The 20,608-nt window shown below is 40.6% G+C and overlaps 1 protein-coding gene across 19 annotated transcripts in view; it reads left to right on the forward strand.

The window, feature by feature from the left end:
* Positions 1-20,608, forward strand: part of ARPP21 (cAMP regulated phosphoprotein 21) — a 186,661-nt gene that overhangs the window by 116,208 nt on the left and 49,845 nt on the right. For 9 of the 19 annotated variants that reach the window (XM_010712996.4, XM_085226556.1, XM_085226564.1 and 6 more), the window contains 4 exons: positions 5,184-5,221; positions 6,941-7,000; positions 9,526-9,758; positions 16,183-16,413. In XM_010712996.4, coding sequence (XP_010711298.1) covers positions 5,184-5,221; positions 6,941-7,000; positions 9,526-9,758; positions 16,183-16,413 — 562 coding nt within the window. The remainder of the gene's footprint in view (positions 1-5,183; positions 5,222-6,940; positions 7,001-9,525; positions 9,759-16,182; positions 16,414-20,608) is intronic. The other 10 variants (XM_085226557.1, XM_085226561.1, XM_085226567.1 and 7 more) reach the window with 6 other exon arrangements.

The following is a 20,608-nucleotide window of genomic DNA, read 5'->3' on the forward strand; positions in this document are numbered from 1 at the left end:
GTGTTAAGGTGTGTGTTGTCTCGTTTGTGATGAGTAAGTTTTGCTCATTAATAAGTAGCTTGCCACATCTGAATGTTTTTAGCCTGGCTTTTTCCTTCTAGACTGAGAAAGTTGCAGAAAAACAGAAGCCCTTCAGTTTATGTTACGCTTTCAGCACGTGGGTCTGATGTGCATACTGTCACGGTATGTACAGTAGAGTTAATGAGTCATTCACGAGCCTCTTTTTGCAACCTGTCTTCTGTATGAAAGATTCTGTCTCTGGTGTATTCCAAAGGAACTTGTGCAAAACCAAAAAATCTTTGGGTTTTGAAGCAGACTGCGAATGAGGCAAAAGGTTGTTAAAAAAGCAGCGGCTAGAACTGCCAGGCTGGGAAGCAGATGGCTGGAGAAGTGTGCTGGAACTCGCTCCCCAGTGTGCTGCTGTTCTTATTTTTAGACCGTTGAGCTTTGAGGGCAAGTGGTGAGCTTTTGAGTTGCTCACAGTTGGAGGATGTTGTGGTCTGTTGGGTTAGCACCTCTGAGCAGCAAGGCCCAGGCAATGGTCCGGTTGTGGCAGGCATCCTATATGGATGTAGAGATAGCAATGGATGTCCAGATAGCAATGTAGGTCTCTCCCTCTCTCTCTCATATCCACTCATTTGGTCTCTCTCTCTGCTGTTGTAGGTGCTAGTGAGCCAGCAATACATCGTGTTGCACTGAATTTCAGCGAGTTGTGCTGATAATATTAACAGGAATTTGTTTCTTAGCTGAGCTTTTTTGAGTGGAGCACTCCTCATAGTGAGGCATTTCTAGGATGATGTCAGAGGGTTGTGGTGGTGGACAGTGTTACGTTTTGGTTCATTTTAGGAAAGAGAAGTGTGGTTTCCTGTCGTAGGTAACCACTTGCTGCATGTAGGACTTTTTACTTTTAAAGCATTCTGCAGTCATTTGTAAATCCATTTTCCCCAAGTTTCTGAGGTAGGTACCTATGCACGTAAGCCTTGTCATCTTGCAAATTACAGATATAGAAAGACAGAGAAGAATTAATCATGTGGTATTTTTATTACCTGTATGCTATTTACACTCCTGTAGTCAAGCCTTTATCCGTGACTTGCTTGTGAACCTTAGAAAATGGTTTACGGATACTTCACTTCTAAATAGAGCATGCATGAAGAAGACTTGCATGAGAAGTCTCCAAAGGGCAGCAGTGAAGGTGCAGCCATGCCTTGTTGCACCTAGCATCACTCAAAATATGCCTCAAGTATCCCAAACTCTGTGGAAGGCAGATCAACCCAACTAGCAGAATTCAGAGCAAAATTTAGGAGAAAAAGGCAATCTGGTGACAGAAGCAAAGAGTCCTGTGCGTGTTTCAAGTACCGTGAAAAATACCTTAACCTGCTCCCCACATATTGAGCAACAGAAAGTTTCCTTGCCCTTCCTTTGATTTTTGCAGCACTCCAGTGCACCAGATATCTTCATTTCCAAGTTTAAAATAAATACATTCATGAATAATGCTATCATTATGATAGTCCTCATGATGATTAGTCTGATATTAGTCAGTCTAAATTATACTCCCTGTCAAATTTTCCATCTGCTGTGTTGGCTATCATAAATTTTGATAAGGGAAGCTGGAGGTTCTAATGACTCCTGTCATGTAGAGTCGTAGCAGGTGGCAGGGACTGAGAGAAGCATGTTAATGACGTAACTTAATAAAAGGATGGGTAAAGAGTGAGTGTATTTGATCAGTTCACTGCGATAGGAACTGCTAAGCACGTTCCTCCTAAACTTGTAGGTTGCTATAGCACTGAGCCAGCACTGCATGAACTCTGTTACGCTCAAGGTTATTTTTCAGTTGTAAGGCCTGCAACCTTTCTATCATAAACTCATTTTTATTGTAAATCTAGCTTTACAACAACTTGTCAGTTTTATGACCAAGGGCACATAGGACCTGGAGTATTCAGGCCTTAAAAAGAAGTTTCTCATCTAAGCTGCTTCAGCTGCTTTTGTTGCATTGAAAAAGTAATTCCCTGAGGAAAATAATAATTACTAAAATCTTAAAGAAAAGAAAGGTATATGTTACTCTTTCAATACGCATCAATACAAATTATAGATTTAACTCAGAATCCTGAATGTGTATGTAAATGGCACAGTAAGTTTGGCTTTTAAGCATGCAGAAAATTGATTCTAGAGACAAGCAATTAAATTACCTAGGGGAAATTTCATTTTTTGAGGTTAATGCAATGTATAACCTCATGAGCCAGAATCACATAAGAACCATTCATTGTTCATCAACATATTCTCTAGTAATTATTGTGTATTCACTGAAAAATGTAGATGCTTTATTAATTACACAAATGCTGGAATTGTCCATGTTGCACAGGGTGCTTATTAAAGGAAATACATCACAGTTTTTATTTTCAGCTGTTAATTGTTACGGCTGTTTTTGACTAAGTAGTATATTTTGAAGGGCCAGCTCCTTTAGATAAAATAATGAGTCCTCTGATTAAGAATGAGAAGATGGTTGGACTAGATGATCTTATAGGTCGTTTCCAACCTTGTGATTCTATGAATTCTAAGAAGAAAGCATGGAGGATCTTCACTGCTCCCTGATTCAGGAGTCACTGAAGGAATGTTTGAAAAGCTGGCTTTATTCTTGTTTATCTTGTAGGAAAAGAGTAGGAAGAAGATAAAATAGACAAAATAGACAAAACCAGGAAATGCTTTCTGTTGGCTAGCATAAACCCATAGGTATCAAGACTCCAGTATGGCTGTACCGAGCCCCCCTTTTTTGCTGCAGATCAAGCAATTAGCATTAGTTGTAAGCCTGAGACGTATCAAATCTCATTAACTCACATGCAGATGATTGCCTGTTGGTATCCACTGCAGGATATTGCTGCATGTTAATTGTTATCTATGCAGGCTAATGTAATTGAAAACAAGAACAGCAACCCCCAGTATACCTTGTGCTTGACAGAGCTGAAGCACATCTTCCAGTTGAGACTTAAAGAGGTTCTGGGAAATTATGGAATGAAAGACTAGTTTCATAAGTGACAGTCAGTCATAAAGAGAACCTTAATGGAAATCTTGCATGCAGAAGTCCCTGAGGAGGTGAATTTGTAGGTGATCTTGCATAACCTTTTTTCCTTTAGTAGATTTGTTGTCAGTGTCTTTGTTCGGTGTAAAAGAGCCAAGAGTTTTAAAAACCTTTTTCACAACATCTGTGTATGTACTTAAGGCTCAACTGAAAGTACTAGGAAAGCTTATTGATGCTGTAGATCAGGAAAGTGAGTCCTGACCTTGTAGTAGCTGAACTGCTATCCAGAGCTGCTTAGCCATCAGACTTTTTAACAGTAAGAGTAACATCATGAAGAAAGTGCCTGTCTTTTCAGCCTATGCCCATACTGAGAAATAAAGTTTCTAAGGATTGGTAGCCCTTTGCCAGCATCTTCAGCCAGGAAGACAAACGTAGTTATTACAGAAACTGTCCTTAGGTCTATAATGCAGTTTGTAGTGGTTCCTGTTATGACACTAGAAAGGGAGCAATCCTCTGCACTTGTTTAATAAAGTATAAATCTCATTTATGTATTCTGCTTTATGCCCATTTCTATGAAGACTTAAAACAATCATTGAAAAAAATTCTCATAAGCACTTCTGCTGACAGGTACACGCCTCTTTGCTTTTAACTCAGTGGGGATGCAGACCAGTAGTCTGGTCGGAGCAGAGGCTTTTACTGTTTTTTGGAAGAGCCAGCAGTTAAGGCTGCTTTGGGAAGGTGACTGAGCTGAAGTCACTGAAGTCATTGCGCAGCTGCCCATCACAAACCACAAAGAAAAGATGCAGCCTCATGGTTGAAGTGCTACAAACCCACAGGGGGATTTTAGTAGACTTCAAAGTTGTTAGACTGTAATCAAGCCCACACAGCCACCAACTGTTGATGAAACCTTGTGAATGAGGTATATAAAATGGGAGCAGATGAAGTGTTGTAGCTGTGCAAAGGATCCCAGTGGAATAGTTCGCGTCTCTTCTTAGCCTGGGATGGAGCAGTACAGCCCAGAGCCCTCTGGATTTTCTCACATTCAGCTGGGGAGCAGGCTGGGAGCCTGCCTAGAAGCGTTCACCAGGGAGCTGCCTGCTCCATACAGCATCCCTGGATCAGGGGCTGGGTGGGTAAATGGCAGTGCTGAAGAGAAACTGCGCTGTGTCCTCAGGGCTGAGTTCATACATCTCTTGTACAAGTAGAAAGGGACACCAGAAATGATGGTGTGCCGTTATTCTTTGAGCTGAGTCCCATTGTTGTGGAGGGGATGGGCATGAGCTGTGGTGTCCTCAACCCCTTGCTTTCCTTTTGTTTAAAATCTTGAGTACTGACTGTCCTTTCCTCTGTACCTCATGGAGATATAATCCAATGACAGCTACGAGGCACTTTGTGTAGCGAACATGAAATAGGAGGGAAATGGAAAAAATCAAAGTGGGAGAATTATTCATGGGAAATTGAGCACAGCTTCATTTCTCTGCATAAAAAAAATTAAGTAATGCCTAAAGAATTACACACTTGCCAATAGGATTTATTTCTTCCGAGCCCTTCACCTTTCTCGGGGTCTAAGTCATCTAAGACTCCAGCAGAGAAACATTTTTGCAATAGATTTTATTATTGATGTTATTATTATTAACATTACCCTCATTTTATATCTCGATGTGGGTATGGCTGTTTCCTCTCCACACAAAATCACTTAGTATCTCTAAGTACTGTAGTATCTTCTCTCCCTTTGAAGAACTTTGTTGACTTTGCATGCTCTCCTCCTGTTTGTCTTCCCTACCTGCAGCTCTGTGCTATTCTGCAATCTTATTTCTGGGTGGTAGGGCAGACTTGTGGAAACTCGCTTTATGTAGGCAAAATGTTCTTCCCTCTGAATCACCAGCATTTTGCACATTCCACCTTCTTCTGATCTCAGGGCTGAGAAGTTTCAGTTTGTTTCCAAACTGAGACCCCTTGTTGGCAATGTGTTGTAATGCATGGAATTTATTTTACTGGCCTGACCTCATTCTTGACCTTTTTTCCCCTCTTGTCTTCTGCAAATGCAAATGATGCATGAATTGAAATCCCCTTATGCCTGACCAGGGGAGATAATTCTAAAAACAAGGAAGGAATTGGAACAGCAGAGCATATCTAGAACGTCTGATACAATGCCTTTTTTATTTTTCAGTCAGTTTGCTCCCAGGAAAACCTTTTTGTGGAAAACAGGTAAAAAAAATACAGCTTTTTTTTTTTTTTTAATTTCTGTAGCTGTTTCTCTCTTACTATTTGGTGTATCCATAGCTGTTAATGCCAAAAGCACTGAACAAATTCATAAACCATAACAACTGCGGTGTTTTTCTGCTTTGGGGAGGGAGGGATGGCTGGGGAGGAAGGGGTTGCCTTGCAATGCTGTGTTTGAACAAATAAGTAAGGTATTAGTGCTGCTTTCCCCAAACTTTGCATTTCACTTTCAAAAGGTAGTTGTGGGGTGGTGGTGCAGGAGAAAGCCCATCTAATGTTTCATTCCAAGTGACTAATCTCTCTCTGGAGTGCCCTCAGAATTTAACTCCTAGATCTTTAAGAAGCACTCTAGCAGCAGCTGGATGATGGTATTTACAAAACACGGTGTTTGTGGTTCTGATGCTTAACCCAGTTTTCATGGCAGCACTGAGCCACTTGTTGCTGCTGAGGGCTCAGGAGTCCCCCAGGTCCTGCCTGCTGTGGTCCTGCATTGTAGTAATGCAATGATGGTACCTGAGCCAACTGCTACTGCGTTACTGTGTGATGGTTCTTCAGGTTCCTTATAATAAATCCACTTCAAGCAAAGAGAAGAAGAAACTGTGTGTTAACTCTGATGGTATATGATATACAAAGCTCTATAGCAGCCATAAATAAGCATAGAAGATCTTAGGAACTGTGTGCCATTGTGGCAGATAAGGATTTCAATCAAAATGCTGGGCATTTCACTGGTGAGTGCTGGAGCTGCGCACGTTCTAAAACTGTTTATTGTTGGCTTCGAGACGATCATCTTTCACAGTATTTCTATCTCTGTACATCCTTACTTTTGTCATTTATGAGTAAGGCTGTTCCCATGGTAAATGACTCCTCAGTAACGGTACAAAACAGCCTTTCTGGTGGATGGTCCTGAAGGGGGAAGGAGGTATATCCCTCAGGATGTCCCACTGCCACCTAACCACCTTGTGTTCTGAGAGCCCAGTACATTACCTCAGCTGCTGCTTCTGTATCACGAGATACATTTTGTCAGAATAAATAAAAATTCTAACAGAGGAACCTTAAAAAGCCAAAAGAAGATACTCCCATAAACCTGCTTTTTTATCCCTGGGAATGGGAGAATAAGTGTGAGGATGCACACTCAGATGAAGATCAGAGCACTGCCTTTTCTTGCTGCATGCCTTACAGCCGTTGGCCAGGTGAAACACTTAAACTCATACTGAGCTCTGTGCACGTGAGCAATCTTGTGGATTTGCTGTGTTGGAAGTTACATATATGTTTAAGTGCTTTGCCTTTTTTCATCTACCTGAAACGCTGAACCTGAGTTTTATCTGTGCTGCAGAGATTTCCAAGGGACATAGCAAGTACTTAAAATTATGCTTGCAGTATTTTGCTGGCTTGCATTTTTATGTTCTATTAGGTGACATTCTAATGAATTTTCTTTTAGATGTAGAAGTATGGTTCCTTGGCTTCTGAGAATTACCTTGCTTGGTAACAGGAAATGTTAAATGGCCTTCAGCCTCCCTGGCTGAGATTGCTTATGTTTGGTTGACTGCCAAGTTGTGGGAATGGGATTTGGGGGCCAATTTTAGCCTTGCTTCTTTAACTGTTAACTGGGCAAGTTGGAGGATATTGCTAGAAACTAAATGTAATTTGAATGATAGATTCGTATTACTGTGTGTGTTACCATAATCTTTCTTTTCATTTTTTCAGTAGGCTCTTGGAAGACAGTAGTATATGCAATGATACCCATAAGAAAAGACAGCTGTTTAGGTTTGTATGGCTTACTTTATTTAATATTTGTTTCCCACCAGCTCTCAGTTGTGATTCTACCTGTGTCCTTGCCAAGGACACCTCGCCTGGGTGTGGGTATGTCATTCTTCTGTCCAGAAGGGAGCACAGAGGTTCTTATCTTGCTTATCCCAGCTCTCTGAATGAGGAGATCACAGCAGGACACCTTCCTTTGGCTTTACTGATCATCAGCTCAGGAACCACATCTAAATTTTCAGCTGTTTGGGCTCCCACAATTTGGGGATTATTGTAACTGGTGGGAATCCATTTAGCTGTAGTTCAGGCATTTTTCACAGACTAGTGCCCAGCCTGACATTTTTTCCATTCTTTGTTTTATTTAAAGCTGAAATAAAAATGTAATGAGGTGAAACCGGTTCCTTTACCTTAAAGCAGCAGTGCTTGGGAAAAGTTTTCTCCATTGCCTTTCTGTTCCAAAACCTTTTTCCATCTGCCCAGAGACTGTTCAGTCATAATCTGTATCCCAGAGGACATCCCATGACACAAAGAATCAGTCCATATTTTCATGGAGAGCACCTGGGCAGTGGAAGACCCAGCCTGATCCAACTGAGGGACTTAGACAGGCTCTCATCCCATGCCAGGAGCACCAACAGATTTAAATCAATCAAAATTTGGCATGCCAAGCTGCTTGTAAAGCCAATCAGCTGCCACAAATTTTAAGCAGAGCAGGCAGAAGTAATGAATTCTTTCAGAAGCATATCCTTCATCTAGTAGAGCATGGGTATAGCTAGATTTGCTGTTTGCATATGTAGCAGTGATAATTTGTCACTACAAGCTTGTATCACCTATGTTAACGTGATTTTTACTATGAGGTGAGAGGACACAGGATTATTTGATGTGTATATCTGTTTGCCAATTGTGCATGTCTGCACAGCAGCCACAGGAGATGACAAGTCCACGGGTGGAGGAGAAGAGCTGGAGCTGGCAGAAAAACTTCTCCATGCTTTGGGCTAGCCCTGGTGAACTGATGGTCTTGGATTGGGCATGCAGGAGTAAGGAAGCATCAGAAATATCCACGCAGAGGCTCTCAATAAATGATACCTATTCAGGTTTGGGGAGCAAGTAGGAATTTTGTGTAACATGCAGCTACAGAGAACGGGGATGCATAAGCATTCGTTTTCTTTCCCTCTCTTTCACTAGAATATAAAAATAAGAGAATTATTGATTTTTAAGCACAGGAATGCAAAAGCATCTGTAAATAATAAACTTTTTTTCCTTTCCAATTAAATCTTAAAGACAATTTTTTTTTTTTTTAATTTTTAAATCTTTTTTTTTCCTTTTTTTTTTTTTTTTTTTATGTGTTTGCTTCTGTGCCGTTTCCCTTCGTGTTTTCCCTCTGTCTGGGTCTAGCAAAGGTCAACAGGTAAACGCTGCTGATCACATGGGTGTGCGGCTCTGATTGCAGGCAAGGAATGCACCAGCCTGATCCCGTCCTTGGCACCCTGCTCCTTCTCGTCCTGAGTGGCACAGCGTGGCACGTTCTCCAGTGAGAGAGCTGGAGCCACACTCACAGGGAGAAAGGGAGTGGAAAGGCAATAGGTCCACTCTCATCCTTTTGATTTGTAGAAGGTGCTTTGATGGAGACGACGGCAGAATAAGACAGAGGGATGGGGAATGTCTTCTAAAAGCCTTCCAAATGTCAGTGTTACAAGCCTCACTTGGGTCACAGCGCACTAAGCCGTAGTAGGGCATGCTGGTTCTGTCATTTTAGCAATGTAGTGTAAGTTGTTCATCATAAGGCAAATTTTCCTCTGTTTTTTGCTCGCTGCTCCCAGTTTGCTGTGTTGTCACTCACAGTACTCTGGATGCTCCGCAGCTATTCAAGGACAGGCAGTCTCTACCCAGAGCTTTTTGCAACTTAAAGCTGGAACACAGGCAGAGGGGCAACATGATGATGTTATTAGTGTATGTAGAGGGGAGAAAACCAAACTTGATGGGGTCTCTAAATGGAGCATTAGTGTTGAAAAGTTTGGGCTCATGCTGGGAAGACACCTTCAGGGAAGAGGGTTGAGTGACTTTCAGAGCAGATGAGTAGTGATGAAGTAAAACGGAAGTAAAGAGGGTAGTTGTGAAGACAAAGGTAGAGGGCAAGTGATGTTAGTGAGGAAAGCCTTAGCCTTAGAGTTGATGGACAGCAAAGGGAGAGGTATCGAGGAATTGCCTGAGGTAGGAGATAGGTGAACAGGCAGTGGATATGCTACGTCACCCAGTGTGATATTGCTTCATCAGTCCTGTCTAGTGAAAAGCTCCTGGGATGTACGGGAAAGGGGAGCACTGGTAAGTGCTGTGCATGTAAAGAAGAGTTGCAGCAATGTTAGTTTGCTCAAGGTGGATGAGTATTGGGGTCAAATTCCCCCTTCTAGGCATGCTTTTGTAAATGCAGAGTACTTCCTTTTTCTTTAGTTGGCTCACTGCAGGGTACCCAAAGATAGGCTCTGCCCTGACGTCTTTTTGTTTGTGTATGAATCTTTGTTTTCTGATGTCCGCAGGGGGAACAGAGATAGCACAGGGAAGGCATCTGGCAGTCGGCAGAGCAGCACGGAGAATGAATTGAAATGGACAGACCACCAGAGGCCATGGAGCAGCACCGACTCGGACAGTTCAAATCGAAATTTGAAGCCAGCCATAACAAAGACAGCAAGTTTTGGTGGCATAACCGTCCTGACAAGAGGAGATAGCTCATCAAGTAACAGAAGTACCGGCAAACTGTCTAAAACAGGTAGCTAGTACTGTATTGGGTTCACAGTACTCTTTGCTGCACAGTGATAAATGTACATGGCAGGTGTGTTTGCCCATCTGTGTATGCTAGTAGCTGGCTACTGGTTGTTCAGTTTATAGGAATCGAGAGTACCTGGTCCTTGAGATCTGCAGACCTTAGATGTGAAGTAGGCTTTCTTGGAATAGAGTATTTGCAATTTCCTATTTGGACGCTCCCTCTAATCGTAGCCTCAAAAGGTAGTGGCTTTTCTAACAAAATAAATGAATGGCACAGATTGCACCTTTTTATTAATCTTACTCTTTTTGAATCCTGAAGAATTGTGTCACATAGCTGATGAGAATTCCAAGAACGTTTTGTTGTCACTGCTAAAATACAGACCACCTGCACTCTGGAGTACTGCCTCTCCATCTGTTGGCAGATGAGCCAGTATGTTATGGAAGAAGCAATCAGAAGTTCTGGATTCACAGAGGTCCTGCAGCCTCTCCATTTTCTTTTTTGGTTCCAATTAAATGAAATCATCATTTAAGGGTGCTATGAACCTGGTGGGAATTCTGCATTTATTTGCATTAACTTCATGGATTCATTAACATGAGTGAGTCACAGGGCCTAGATCTAAGTAATTTCAAGCCATGCCATTAAGCTACTCTATTATATTTTTGTGTAAAAGTGCATAATAAATAATTAGTCCATCAGATGATTCCATCAGTTTGGTTCACTTGATATATATAGTACAGGACAAGTGGTGATCAATACTTAGCACTTAGTGGTTTTTCAGCTTGAGAGTGCTTTATGGATGGTACTTAATTTTAATTCTGCTTATCAGACCTTTGTTAGCCAGATTTCATTCCTATTCCCAAAATGGCATGGTAGCCTTTGCTCTGCTTCAGGATGCTTAGGAATGGTGTTTTCAGAGTGAACTGAGGAAACCTTTCACTTTGTAACTGTGTTCTAAACGTCACCAACTTGAACACAATCACAGTTTTTTTCAGGGAAGGAAGGGTACCCAGTGGTCAGAAGGGTGCTCTCTCCAACCCTGCTGCTCCTAGAGATGCTGAGAGCATTCACAATATCCCGCATCTTTCTTTCTTTTACCTTTCCTTTTACCTTGAACAAACAATGGCTTTGAATCTTATCTTAAGATTCTCCTGCAGTTCTACTCTACTCCTCCATATGTGCAATCTTGTGGAATTAAGACCTTATTTTATCTTTGATAAATATTAGTACAATATAGGTGTTTTTTTTTATTTTTTTTTGTTTTTCCCCACTTCTTTATTGTTCCTGAATACAAGCATATGCTATGTACCATAGAATCATAGAGTGACCTGGGTTGAAAAGGACCACAGTGATCATCTAGTTTCAGCCTCCCAGGGTCACCAACCAGCAGACCAGGCTGTCCAGAGCCACATCCAGCCTGGCCTTGAATGCCTCCAGGCATACCCTCCGATGTGGGTAGAGCAAGCAGTGCATGTAGCACCACCAGTGTGTATATACCTTTGAAAATATCCTCCTGTGTTTTTGTTTTTATTTGTATCGAGGATGAATATGCTATATGGTGTGGCCCAAAGTATGTAGTAGATTGTGTTTTTACCTCCAGATCTGTTTGCTTCCCACAAATCTTTCCACTGCATCAGAACTCCATTAGATATATATGAATTAGGGGGGAGGCTCAGGTTGCCAATGTACTTTTTTATATAGTTAACCTTCAGCAGAGTGTGGTTAAGTGTACTCTGCAACAAAGTATGCAGAGGTGCAGAGCCTTCACAATGGTGTCAGAGAAATCCAGTTTGGCAGGTTGAGACATCTAATTGCAAAACATTAACACTTTTAAGTAGCCATTTTGGTGTTAAAGTCAAGCGTATTAAAGAGTGCACTTAGAAAGATATATTAAAATAGAAATCTCCAAAGCATATGAATAATGGTAAGTGCATCTGTACTCCTTAGGCACCAAACCCCAAATTGCTTTCAAATGAGAGCTCTTACAATACATTTTTGAAACATCATTGATATTAAAATCCCATGTTCTTTGTAGAGCAATTACATGTTGTAAGTGCTCTTTTTTTTTTTTTTTAACGCAGAGGTTTTCATTGTGAAAGCTAGTTGATGCATAGAAAAAATGAAAATAAGTTAAATAAAAGGAAGAGTAGAGAGAAAAAAGAGCAAGGCTGGATGTCAAAACGAAGTCGCACCTTCAAAGCTGGGACACAAAGTGAATTTGTCAGTCAGCCTGAGGAAAGCCAGAGGAAATAATATCTGAATCCCTATTTCTGTCCTCTCTGAAATGTCACTGACTGGCGTTAAAACAGAGTAGAATAACTGTTAAAAAACAATAGGGAAATATGTCTTGATGAAGTGTTCGTTCTTCGCTGGAAAAAAAAATATAAAACAGCCCTCAGAGCTCTTTTTGTCTTTAACACAGTATATACTGAATCAGTCTAAAGGCAACAGTAGGTCAAAATGTTTTCCACTGGTTAAACGATGAAAAATGGTTTCCACTATTTTAAATGTGAAAATTATGCTACACCTCCGATGGTCATCCTGAAGCACTGTCAAATTCTTTTCTTGAGCATTCAGATAATAAGACTTTAAGGATTTTCACCAATGGCTCACAGCTGCCTTTTAGAATGTATATTGCAGTGCAGTATTAGCACTGTAGTCTTTTTGGATAATTCTAAATATTTTTGCCGAAATTGAATGTTCTGCCCCTTAGCCTTCACTTCTGATAAATCAGTAATCGATGTTGCATGGTGGGCTTAGAGAAACTGAAGCACTGAAAGAAGTTTGCCTCCCCTTAGGCAACGACAGATCAGAGAACGTGCTGTTCTCTGCAGTGGAGTCTAGCAGTATCTATTAGTCTTATACTCTAATTGCATTCAGCTGCATGGCAATAAGAGTTTAGCAAAGGAATTATGATACTTAATTCTTGCAGATTTCACAAAAGGAACTGTTTGAAACCCATTATGTGGTTATCATACTGTTTCAGTATTACTTTCATGCACCTGTTGGTTGCTTAGAAGGCTCTGTTCCCCTTAAAAAATACAGAACCCAAATACAGTACTTAAACTACAGTACCTAAGTACAGTACTTGAAATAAAGTTTTCTAATTCATTATGTTGCAGCTTAGTAGATACAGAGATGTATTATTTAGGTTGTAATCGAATGCCAAAATTAGGACTTAATACTGTAACAAACTGCAGTCAGATTACATTAGGACAGCTGAGGGACAGCCTACAAAATCTTAGTTTAGATTTCCACTGGCAGAGTTGACTTTTCAGGTTTGACTAGATGTGTGTAGTTGTGAGCGTCCCTATGGGTATCAAAGATGAATCTGTGCAATCTGTAACCACACACATCAAGAGAAAGTCTAGCTCATAAACATCACCTTCTTTTCACTGTCACATTACAGTAGTTTTTAATGTACTTCATTAGGAGGGAAGACAAGATGTGTTCCAAAGAAATGTCCTCTGTGCCTGTGTGTGTAGCTTTATATTTATTTCAGTAACTGTTGGGAGGCTTGTAAGGTCTCAGTGCTGCATCTTTAGCTTCTCTTAATGCATTTTCCGTAGTATGGAATGCACATCTGTTGGAGTATGTTTCTTTCTCTCCCATTTATGAAAAGATGGCTGTGTGGGGATATCAGCTGTGTTGATATAGATCTGTAGGAATCATTAACTTCCTTGGAGTGGCTGCAAGTAATCGGAGACACGATCTAATCTCTCCTGTTAGGTGTTCACTGCTACTCCTGTCACACAAAGACTATTATACTGCAGGTATTTCAATACGTTAACTTTTACAGATATATATATGAGATATTCTGTGAATTATAATATTGTGTCTGGATTTTGGAACTGGATTTCTGCTTCTTTATTATTTCCTTTGATCAAACATAAGCTTGATGGATTTTGCAAGTCCAAGAGTAATAGCAGGAATGCTGACGTGTGGGTAATAAATTTTAAGCCAACTGCTTACAGTTGTACGCTTCTCACCAGCTGACTGTGCTGAATGATCAATCTTATTTTTAGAAGTGAAGCTTGTAGAAAAGTATTGTGTTCACATGAGCGCATACCATCCTCATGAAAGACAACAAGAATTATAACATGCAAATATTACGAGTGACTTAGGAAAGCAGCAGACAAATAGGGAACGTGCATTAGCAGAGGGTTGGACTTGGTGATCGCCAGAGGTCCCTTCCAGCCCCTACGATCCTGTGATTTTGTGATTTCCAAATGTAGCATGGTACTGCTTATACAGAACACCTGCTGGAGCAAGTAGTGGGTAGCACTTGAGTCCATTTGATAACAAAGGGAAAATTTACCAGAGACTCTCAGGGTGAGTTGAGCAGAGAAGCTCAAATCCATCAGATATTGAATATTAATCCCAAGAAAATAGAGCAAAATGTGTTGCGTTGCTCACTAGTGCTCAGAATATTGGGAAATTAATGGTACCTCTACACACTCCCCCTGAAAAGTTAAGCTATTAAGGTTTTGTGGTGATTTTTGTCTCATTCTCTTTCACTGCTCTTTGAACTGCTGTATCTCTCAGAACACTTTAAAATATATTAACGAGAAATGATGAGAATGTGAAGGCTTCTATTATGTCAGCTGTGAAGCAGCAAGAAAATTATTGAGAAATCTAGAAGTAGCCAGTATTACATACTGAAGAAAGATGTTGGGTTGTATAATGGAGGCAAAAATCTCATTTAGTCAGAGATCCTTTCAGAAGACTTTAGGAAGGCATCTCTTAATGGGAGTCTGAATAAAGTCAGATTCTCTTTTTTTTTTTTTTTTGGTCATTTGTTACGGTACTGAATTCATTCTGTGGTGATTTCTTATTCCAAATTTAGAAACCGTCAAAACGGCTAATCAGAGCTACAAAGACAAGATTAATTGGTGTTAATTTCCAAACATTAGCGTTGGGATTTATTTGGCTTACTATATCTAGACTTAAACCGATAAGAAGTTGTAATGAGGGGAAAATTTAAAATAGGTTATTATGGTACAGGATAAATTGTGGCAAAAGTGGTTAGGTAATAATTTCTGGAATATTTTGGAAAATATTAAGAAAATAACTAAAATGGTTTTGCGCCTTGTTTGCATTCTTTCAAAATCACCAACTTGATCTACTGATGTAGGAGTGCAGGTCTGTGATCTTTTAAGGAATACAATTTTTAGCTCTCGTCTCAGCCAACACGTGGTGATAGCTTCAGAGATCGTTCTGCTTCTGCCTTAAGTTCGACGAGTACATCTGAATTCGTTACAATCCTTTGGCTTTTAACATTCAGATGCTGGTAAAGATCAAGATCAATCTGTGATTTGGACATAAAAACAGCTGAAAAGGAGGGAAAAATAACGAGCGTCATAGCAGAAATCTTTCCTTATGCTAAGGGTGCTTCTTCACAATAGCACTAAATGAGGAAGAAGAGTTTGAACTTAGGTTTGATAGTACTTATAGGCTTAGAAATAATAACAGGCTCGAGGCAGGCTATGGAATCTTGTCCAGAATCTCCGAATAGCTTTCTCACCCACTGAATTCCATGGGTGGCAGAATAGAGGAGGAAATCAAGTGAGAACTCAAATAAGCACATAGAAATGCACATAGAATGGCCAGAGAAATGCAGAAAAGGACCTGCAGGAGGAAGATAGAACTCCTGTATCTGCATTTACATTTGGCAGGAAGATGCCAAGCATCACTTGTAGTTTGCTGAGGATGATCTCCAAGAAAATCTCCGCAGTTGTAGAAATGTGAAGATATTGAATGATCAAATAAATAGAACTGTCCCTGCAGGGATAATCTGTATGTTTCCAGCCTCAATATGCACAGAGAGATATAAATAACAAGTACATTAATACAACTTTGGAGTGTATTTGCAGAAATGTAAAAAAAAAAAAAAAAGTCTTCTGCAGTCACTACAACTTTCTTGATTAGATGTTGGAGAAGCAGATTAAGGGTCCTGCCAATGGCAAGTAGTGCACAGCTCGTATAAGAGAACTGTTTCTGTTGTAGCTGCCTAGCTACCATATGGAGATGGGGTTTGGAGAAGAAAAGTTTGCATCAGCTTTTACACAACAATCCATGGCAATCTGGAAAGACACTGTGTTTGTTAGATAACAGGATGCTTGTGTGATGTCTTAGAAGGAAACCAACACGCAAGTAAAATCTCTGAAGTTTGAAAATTACATATGGTTTTTAAAAGAATGAAGCTCCCCTCCTCCCAGTCACAGATGCCTGTTATTTCATTTGGTTTAGCTGGTTGAATTTGAAAGTTCTGAATCGTAGAAATTAATCTGAATACTGAGCTCGATGGGGAGGGAAAACTAAACCCTACTCCTGCCAGCTGGGCATGGACTACTGCTTATGTTTGTCCCTGTGGATGCGACATGTCTGGTGGGAGCCTGGCTCTCTCATAACTGCGGTTCCATCTCTCTTCTAGGCTCAGAGTCTTCCAGCAGTGCTGGCTCCTCAGGATCCCTGTCACGAATACATCAGCCTCTCCAAAGTGCACCTCTTGTCCCCGGGTTGACTGCCAGCAATTCGGGCAGCGTGTCCTACCCTGAGAACGGGATGAGTGGCCAGGTGGCTCCCAGCAACACCAGCTATATCATTCTTCCACTTGAAGCTGCAGGGATACCTCCTGGCAGTATCCTGCTCAACCCACACACAGGTCAGTCCAGTGTGTTCCTGCCATGTGCGTTTCAGTGTTACTCGTGTCACCTGGGAACTCAGCACAATTCTTGTTTGTAGAGAGGTTTTCTGGTGGGAAGTAATGCAAAACATAATGCTCATGCAGTCTTGGGCAGGGTATTCATCTTGTGAAATCCTAGCACTTCTTGGCTGTGAATCCTCTGAGGGCCCATTAGCTTCAGTAGAAACAGATACTCTTCCATAACGAGCATGCTGAGATATGGTGCAAGTACAATATGATGCTCAAAGTTCTAGAGGTTGTACTTAGTAATAGAAGAATTTCAGAGGCATTTAAATAGCACTGCTGAGTTAGTTTTCTTACGTGAGCTACGTGATTAGCAATTGTATGTAAACAGGGAGTTCTGTGAAAAAAGTTGTAATCTCAATTCTGTGTTGTTCAGGTACTTAGAAATGCAGTTTTAACTGGGCATTTTCTGTCATCCAGGCATTTTAGAAGCCACTCGGCTTGAACTTGAGTGCTTGCTGAAAGTCTAAGGCAATTTGTTCCCCCCTTGGTCCAGATGAAGTCAAGATGATGTTACGCTATTACTCCCCACAGTATTATACTGACAGCATTAAAAAGGCTCAGGGAGGTTGAGACTGTGATGCTTCTTCAGTGATTTGCACTGTTTCAGTGACCGTGACTAGCTGTGCTGTCATCCTTAGCTGAGTTATGCTGGGATTAAAATAACAAAGCATACAGTGCACTGAATTTTTCCATTAAACAGGGGGCTCAGAGTTGAACTCCAAAAGGTTTTTTTCTAAGTCCTCAGTGGAGCATTCAAAAGCTTTTCATTTTTTAGGGATTATTACTTACAACCAGTACTTCATGTATATTACACTTCTGCCTTCCAGTCTTTGGGTGCAAATGTGTAGAGCTGATCTGTGAGTCCACTAGTAATAGTGTTGAGTTAGAATGGAAACGAGAAAAAATGAAAGTTGCAAAACTTAAGAAAAACACTCCTGAAAAAACATCAAACCAAGCTTTACTTGGGCATATAGAGATAGAAATATCTGGAGATAATCAGTATCTATCAGCATATGTGTGATCAGGGAGGAGCTCTTGTTTAAGTTCAAATGTGCTGAGTTCTTTCCAGACAGAGCTGACTTATTAACCTGTGCATACGTTGACTTTTCTAAAGCTTTTAATGTTTGTGTAGTTGTTTCTAAGTTATGACATGTTTTATATGAGAGCCGAATTTTGGCAGTATAAATGGAGTTTTTAGACATTTCTGAACAAGCCAAATTACGGGAGAGAACTGAATGGAAGGTAGGTATTACACAAAACCCATGTTTAGGGACTTAACTATTTCCATTGTGCTGGAAGCTGAGAGTACTATCTGCAACATCAGAATTTCTAGGACAGTACAGACAAAGGTATTTGGTGTGCTTTCATACAAAACCCATCAGGCCTAGGCAGAAGTCCATGTATAATTCAAATGCTAGTGCAGAAACAAGTGGAAAGAATCACTGCTGCCTCCAGTCAAACAGACAGCTCAGAAGTTGTACCCGTTCCTGGCTATAGCAAGGATAAAGGTTGCAGCTCACCACACTTGCAAGCCATCAGAGGTGTTTAAGAGAAACATATCCTGCATCAGCTTTGGCAGTTCAGCAGTTTGCATCAGCAAGCTCATATTTTTCCTTGGTACCTAGGGAATCTGTGTCTGCCACAGACAATGCCTGTCAGTGCTGCCTCTAGATCAGAGTGCCTGGTCTTTTCTTTGGTGCACCTCATTGTCTGCAGGGGCATAACCAAGTTCCATGTCTGTTGTATGTTTAATATTTACATTGTGAGTGGTTTTTATGTATGTGTAATTCTAATTTTTTTTTTTTCAGTCTGCATGTCTTATTTCTGTAGCTTATCTGTAAATAAATATATGCGTACTAAAGGAAATGGAAGGAGCAGATTCTTACAAGGACTGAAATATATGTATAGCTTCACACTGTTACCTGTGCTGGAAGCCAGTCTGTGCTGTAGTGTCTGCTGTGTTTTTAACATGCAGCAAAACACATGCTACAAATTTTCCACTCTTTGGACTCAAAATCTTTGCATCTTATTACAGTAACGTTACAAAAGAGGCTCCATAGGGAGGAGGCATAGAGATTGCTGGATGCTGTGCTCGACTATCAAAGTGATGGATGCTGTCAGAAACATAGATGAAGAGAAGACAGTTTAAAGAAAAGGAAAAAGGAGCTTTGTTTCCTGTAATGAATAGATTCTTTTTCTGTGTAACATCATTCTTTAGTTCTTTATTCTCCTTTTAGAAAGTGGTTACTTCCTGTCTTCTCTCTTTTGATCCTAACACTGTGCCCTTTAAGATCTTTGCTGCCTTTCACACTACATAGTCACTGACTGCAAGCCTCTGATGGCATCCACAGATGCTGTCAGCACCTCCCTGCTCTCATTACACTGCTCAGCTCCTTCTCAGGTGTTGGCAACTCACGCTTCTACATATTCACAGCTTCTTTCAACTTTTTCAGTTCAGCCGTCTCCTTCCCCAGATAGAGAAGCTTTGGGTAGGGACTGTTTATGCAGCTGTGTTCTTTTACTCTCCATTTCACCTGCCTCACCAGTCTGCTTTACCCTTTAAAGGATTCCTCTTGACATGTTCTCTGACTTAACCCCTTTCACAATTTAAGAGCATTTACATTTAATTCTTACTCCTTCAGATGGCATCACAATCTTTGCCCTTCTATTAAGGCCACAGTTCATCACTTACATACGTCTTCCATGTTGGCATCTGACCTCTCCTTTTCATTACCTATTTCAAAATTTCTTCTTAAAAAGTCTTTTTTATATCTTTATAAGCATTTTCAGACCTTTTCTCTTTCGGTCCCGTCCTCCTACTCTGAGTCACTATAAATGAAGCCTTCTTTAAGGCTTCATTTCAGTGCTTGGTACATGCTTCAGGAGCCTCTTACCCTGCTCACCCAGTCCAGTTCCCAGTAGCCCACTTACTGCTTTTTGGATTCATTTTCTCTCTAAGCCTCTTCCATAGTGGTTTTCCCTTTGGACAGCAGTCTGTGGCATTTCTGTTAGACATGTTTATTCTTTGCAGCTTTGTGCTGTGCTGTTTGCCAGCAAATTCAGTCTGTTCATAAGAAGATCACATTTAACTAAACTTCCCCTGTCACTACCTCTTTTTCTTTGGTGGGCCTCGAATCTTCCAAACCTATGAAGAGACACCAGCTGGACGTGATTAAGTGTTATATGCTGCACATCAATAAACATACTTCTGCAGCCCAAGACTCCCAAGTTAAGGAGGAAAAAAAGCCACAAATGTTTCTCTCCATGCCATTTTTCACCCAGGATCTTCAAAGCAGCTATCAAGAAACCATCTAACGCACACAACTGACCCATTCCTCCCTTCCACTTTCTTTGATCTTTCCCTAATTTTCCCGCTGTGAATATGACTTAATCCAGAAAATGCTCGTCCTTTGGGGAGGGAAGGCAAGGTTTCTTCGTCTGGCTCTTCTCCTGTGATTGTGATCACAGTAGTAAGAGGAAGGAACAAAAAAGCACTGAGCGATGAATAGATGGAATAGGCAGAGGCACTGTCTGTACCAGGGGAGGCATAAAAAACACAAGCTCTTTATTTCACTTACTCAGAGTAACCACATTCCTCCAGATCTCCTATTCTATCTCAGATATTCCTACCTCACTTTCCTACGTATTCATTGTCATCACTTTGTGCCTAAAATTTATTTTTTCTTAAGTAAACATATGTAATTAATTTGATTTGTGAATTTCTGTTAGGATTGAAGAGAACTGAGGTCACAGAAAAATACTGCCTACAGAGGAAAACCATTTCTTTTTTTTTTTTTTTGTAAGGCAATGACTTGGGCAAGGATAATTTTTTAATATTTCATTTTGTAATATCTGAAGCAAAAAGAGTTCAGCACCTTATGCATTGTTATGTACAAACTGCCTTCTGCCTTTAGCAAAAATTGGGCTAGAATTTTTTTTTTATATAAGAGATTTTCATAGATATATTAACTGTTTCCTCCCTGAGGACCTGCCGGGCTGTGTCCTGTAGTAGGGCACCACTCTCTAAAGAACAGCACTGTTACTACAGTGTGTAAATAAATTAGTAACAAAGGTTTTTTTTTCTTGTATGTCTGGGAAGTATGGTGTGTCAACAGTTGTTGCATACATTTTACAGTTGCATCCACGA

Source organism: Meleagris gallopavo, chromosome 6, assembly GCF_905368555.1.
Source record: "Meleagris gallopavo chromosome 6, MGAL_WU_HG_1.1, whole genome shotgun sequence".
Taxonomy (NCBI): Eukaryota; Metazoa; Chordata; class Aves; order Galliformes; family Phasianidae; genus Meleagris; species Meleagris gallopavo.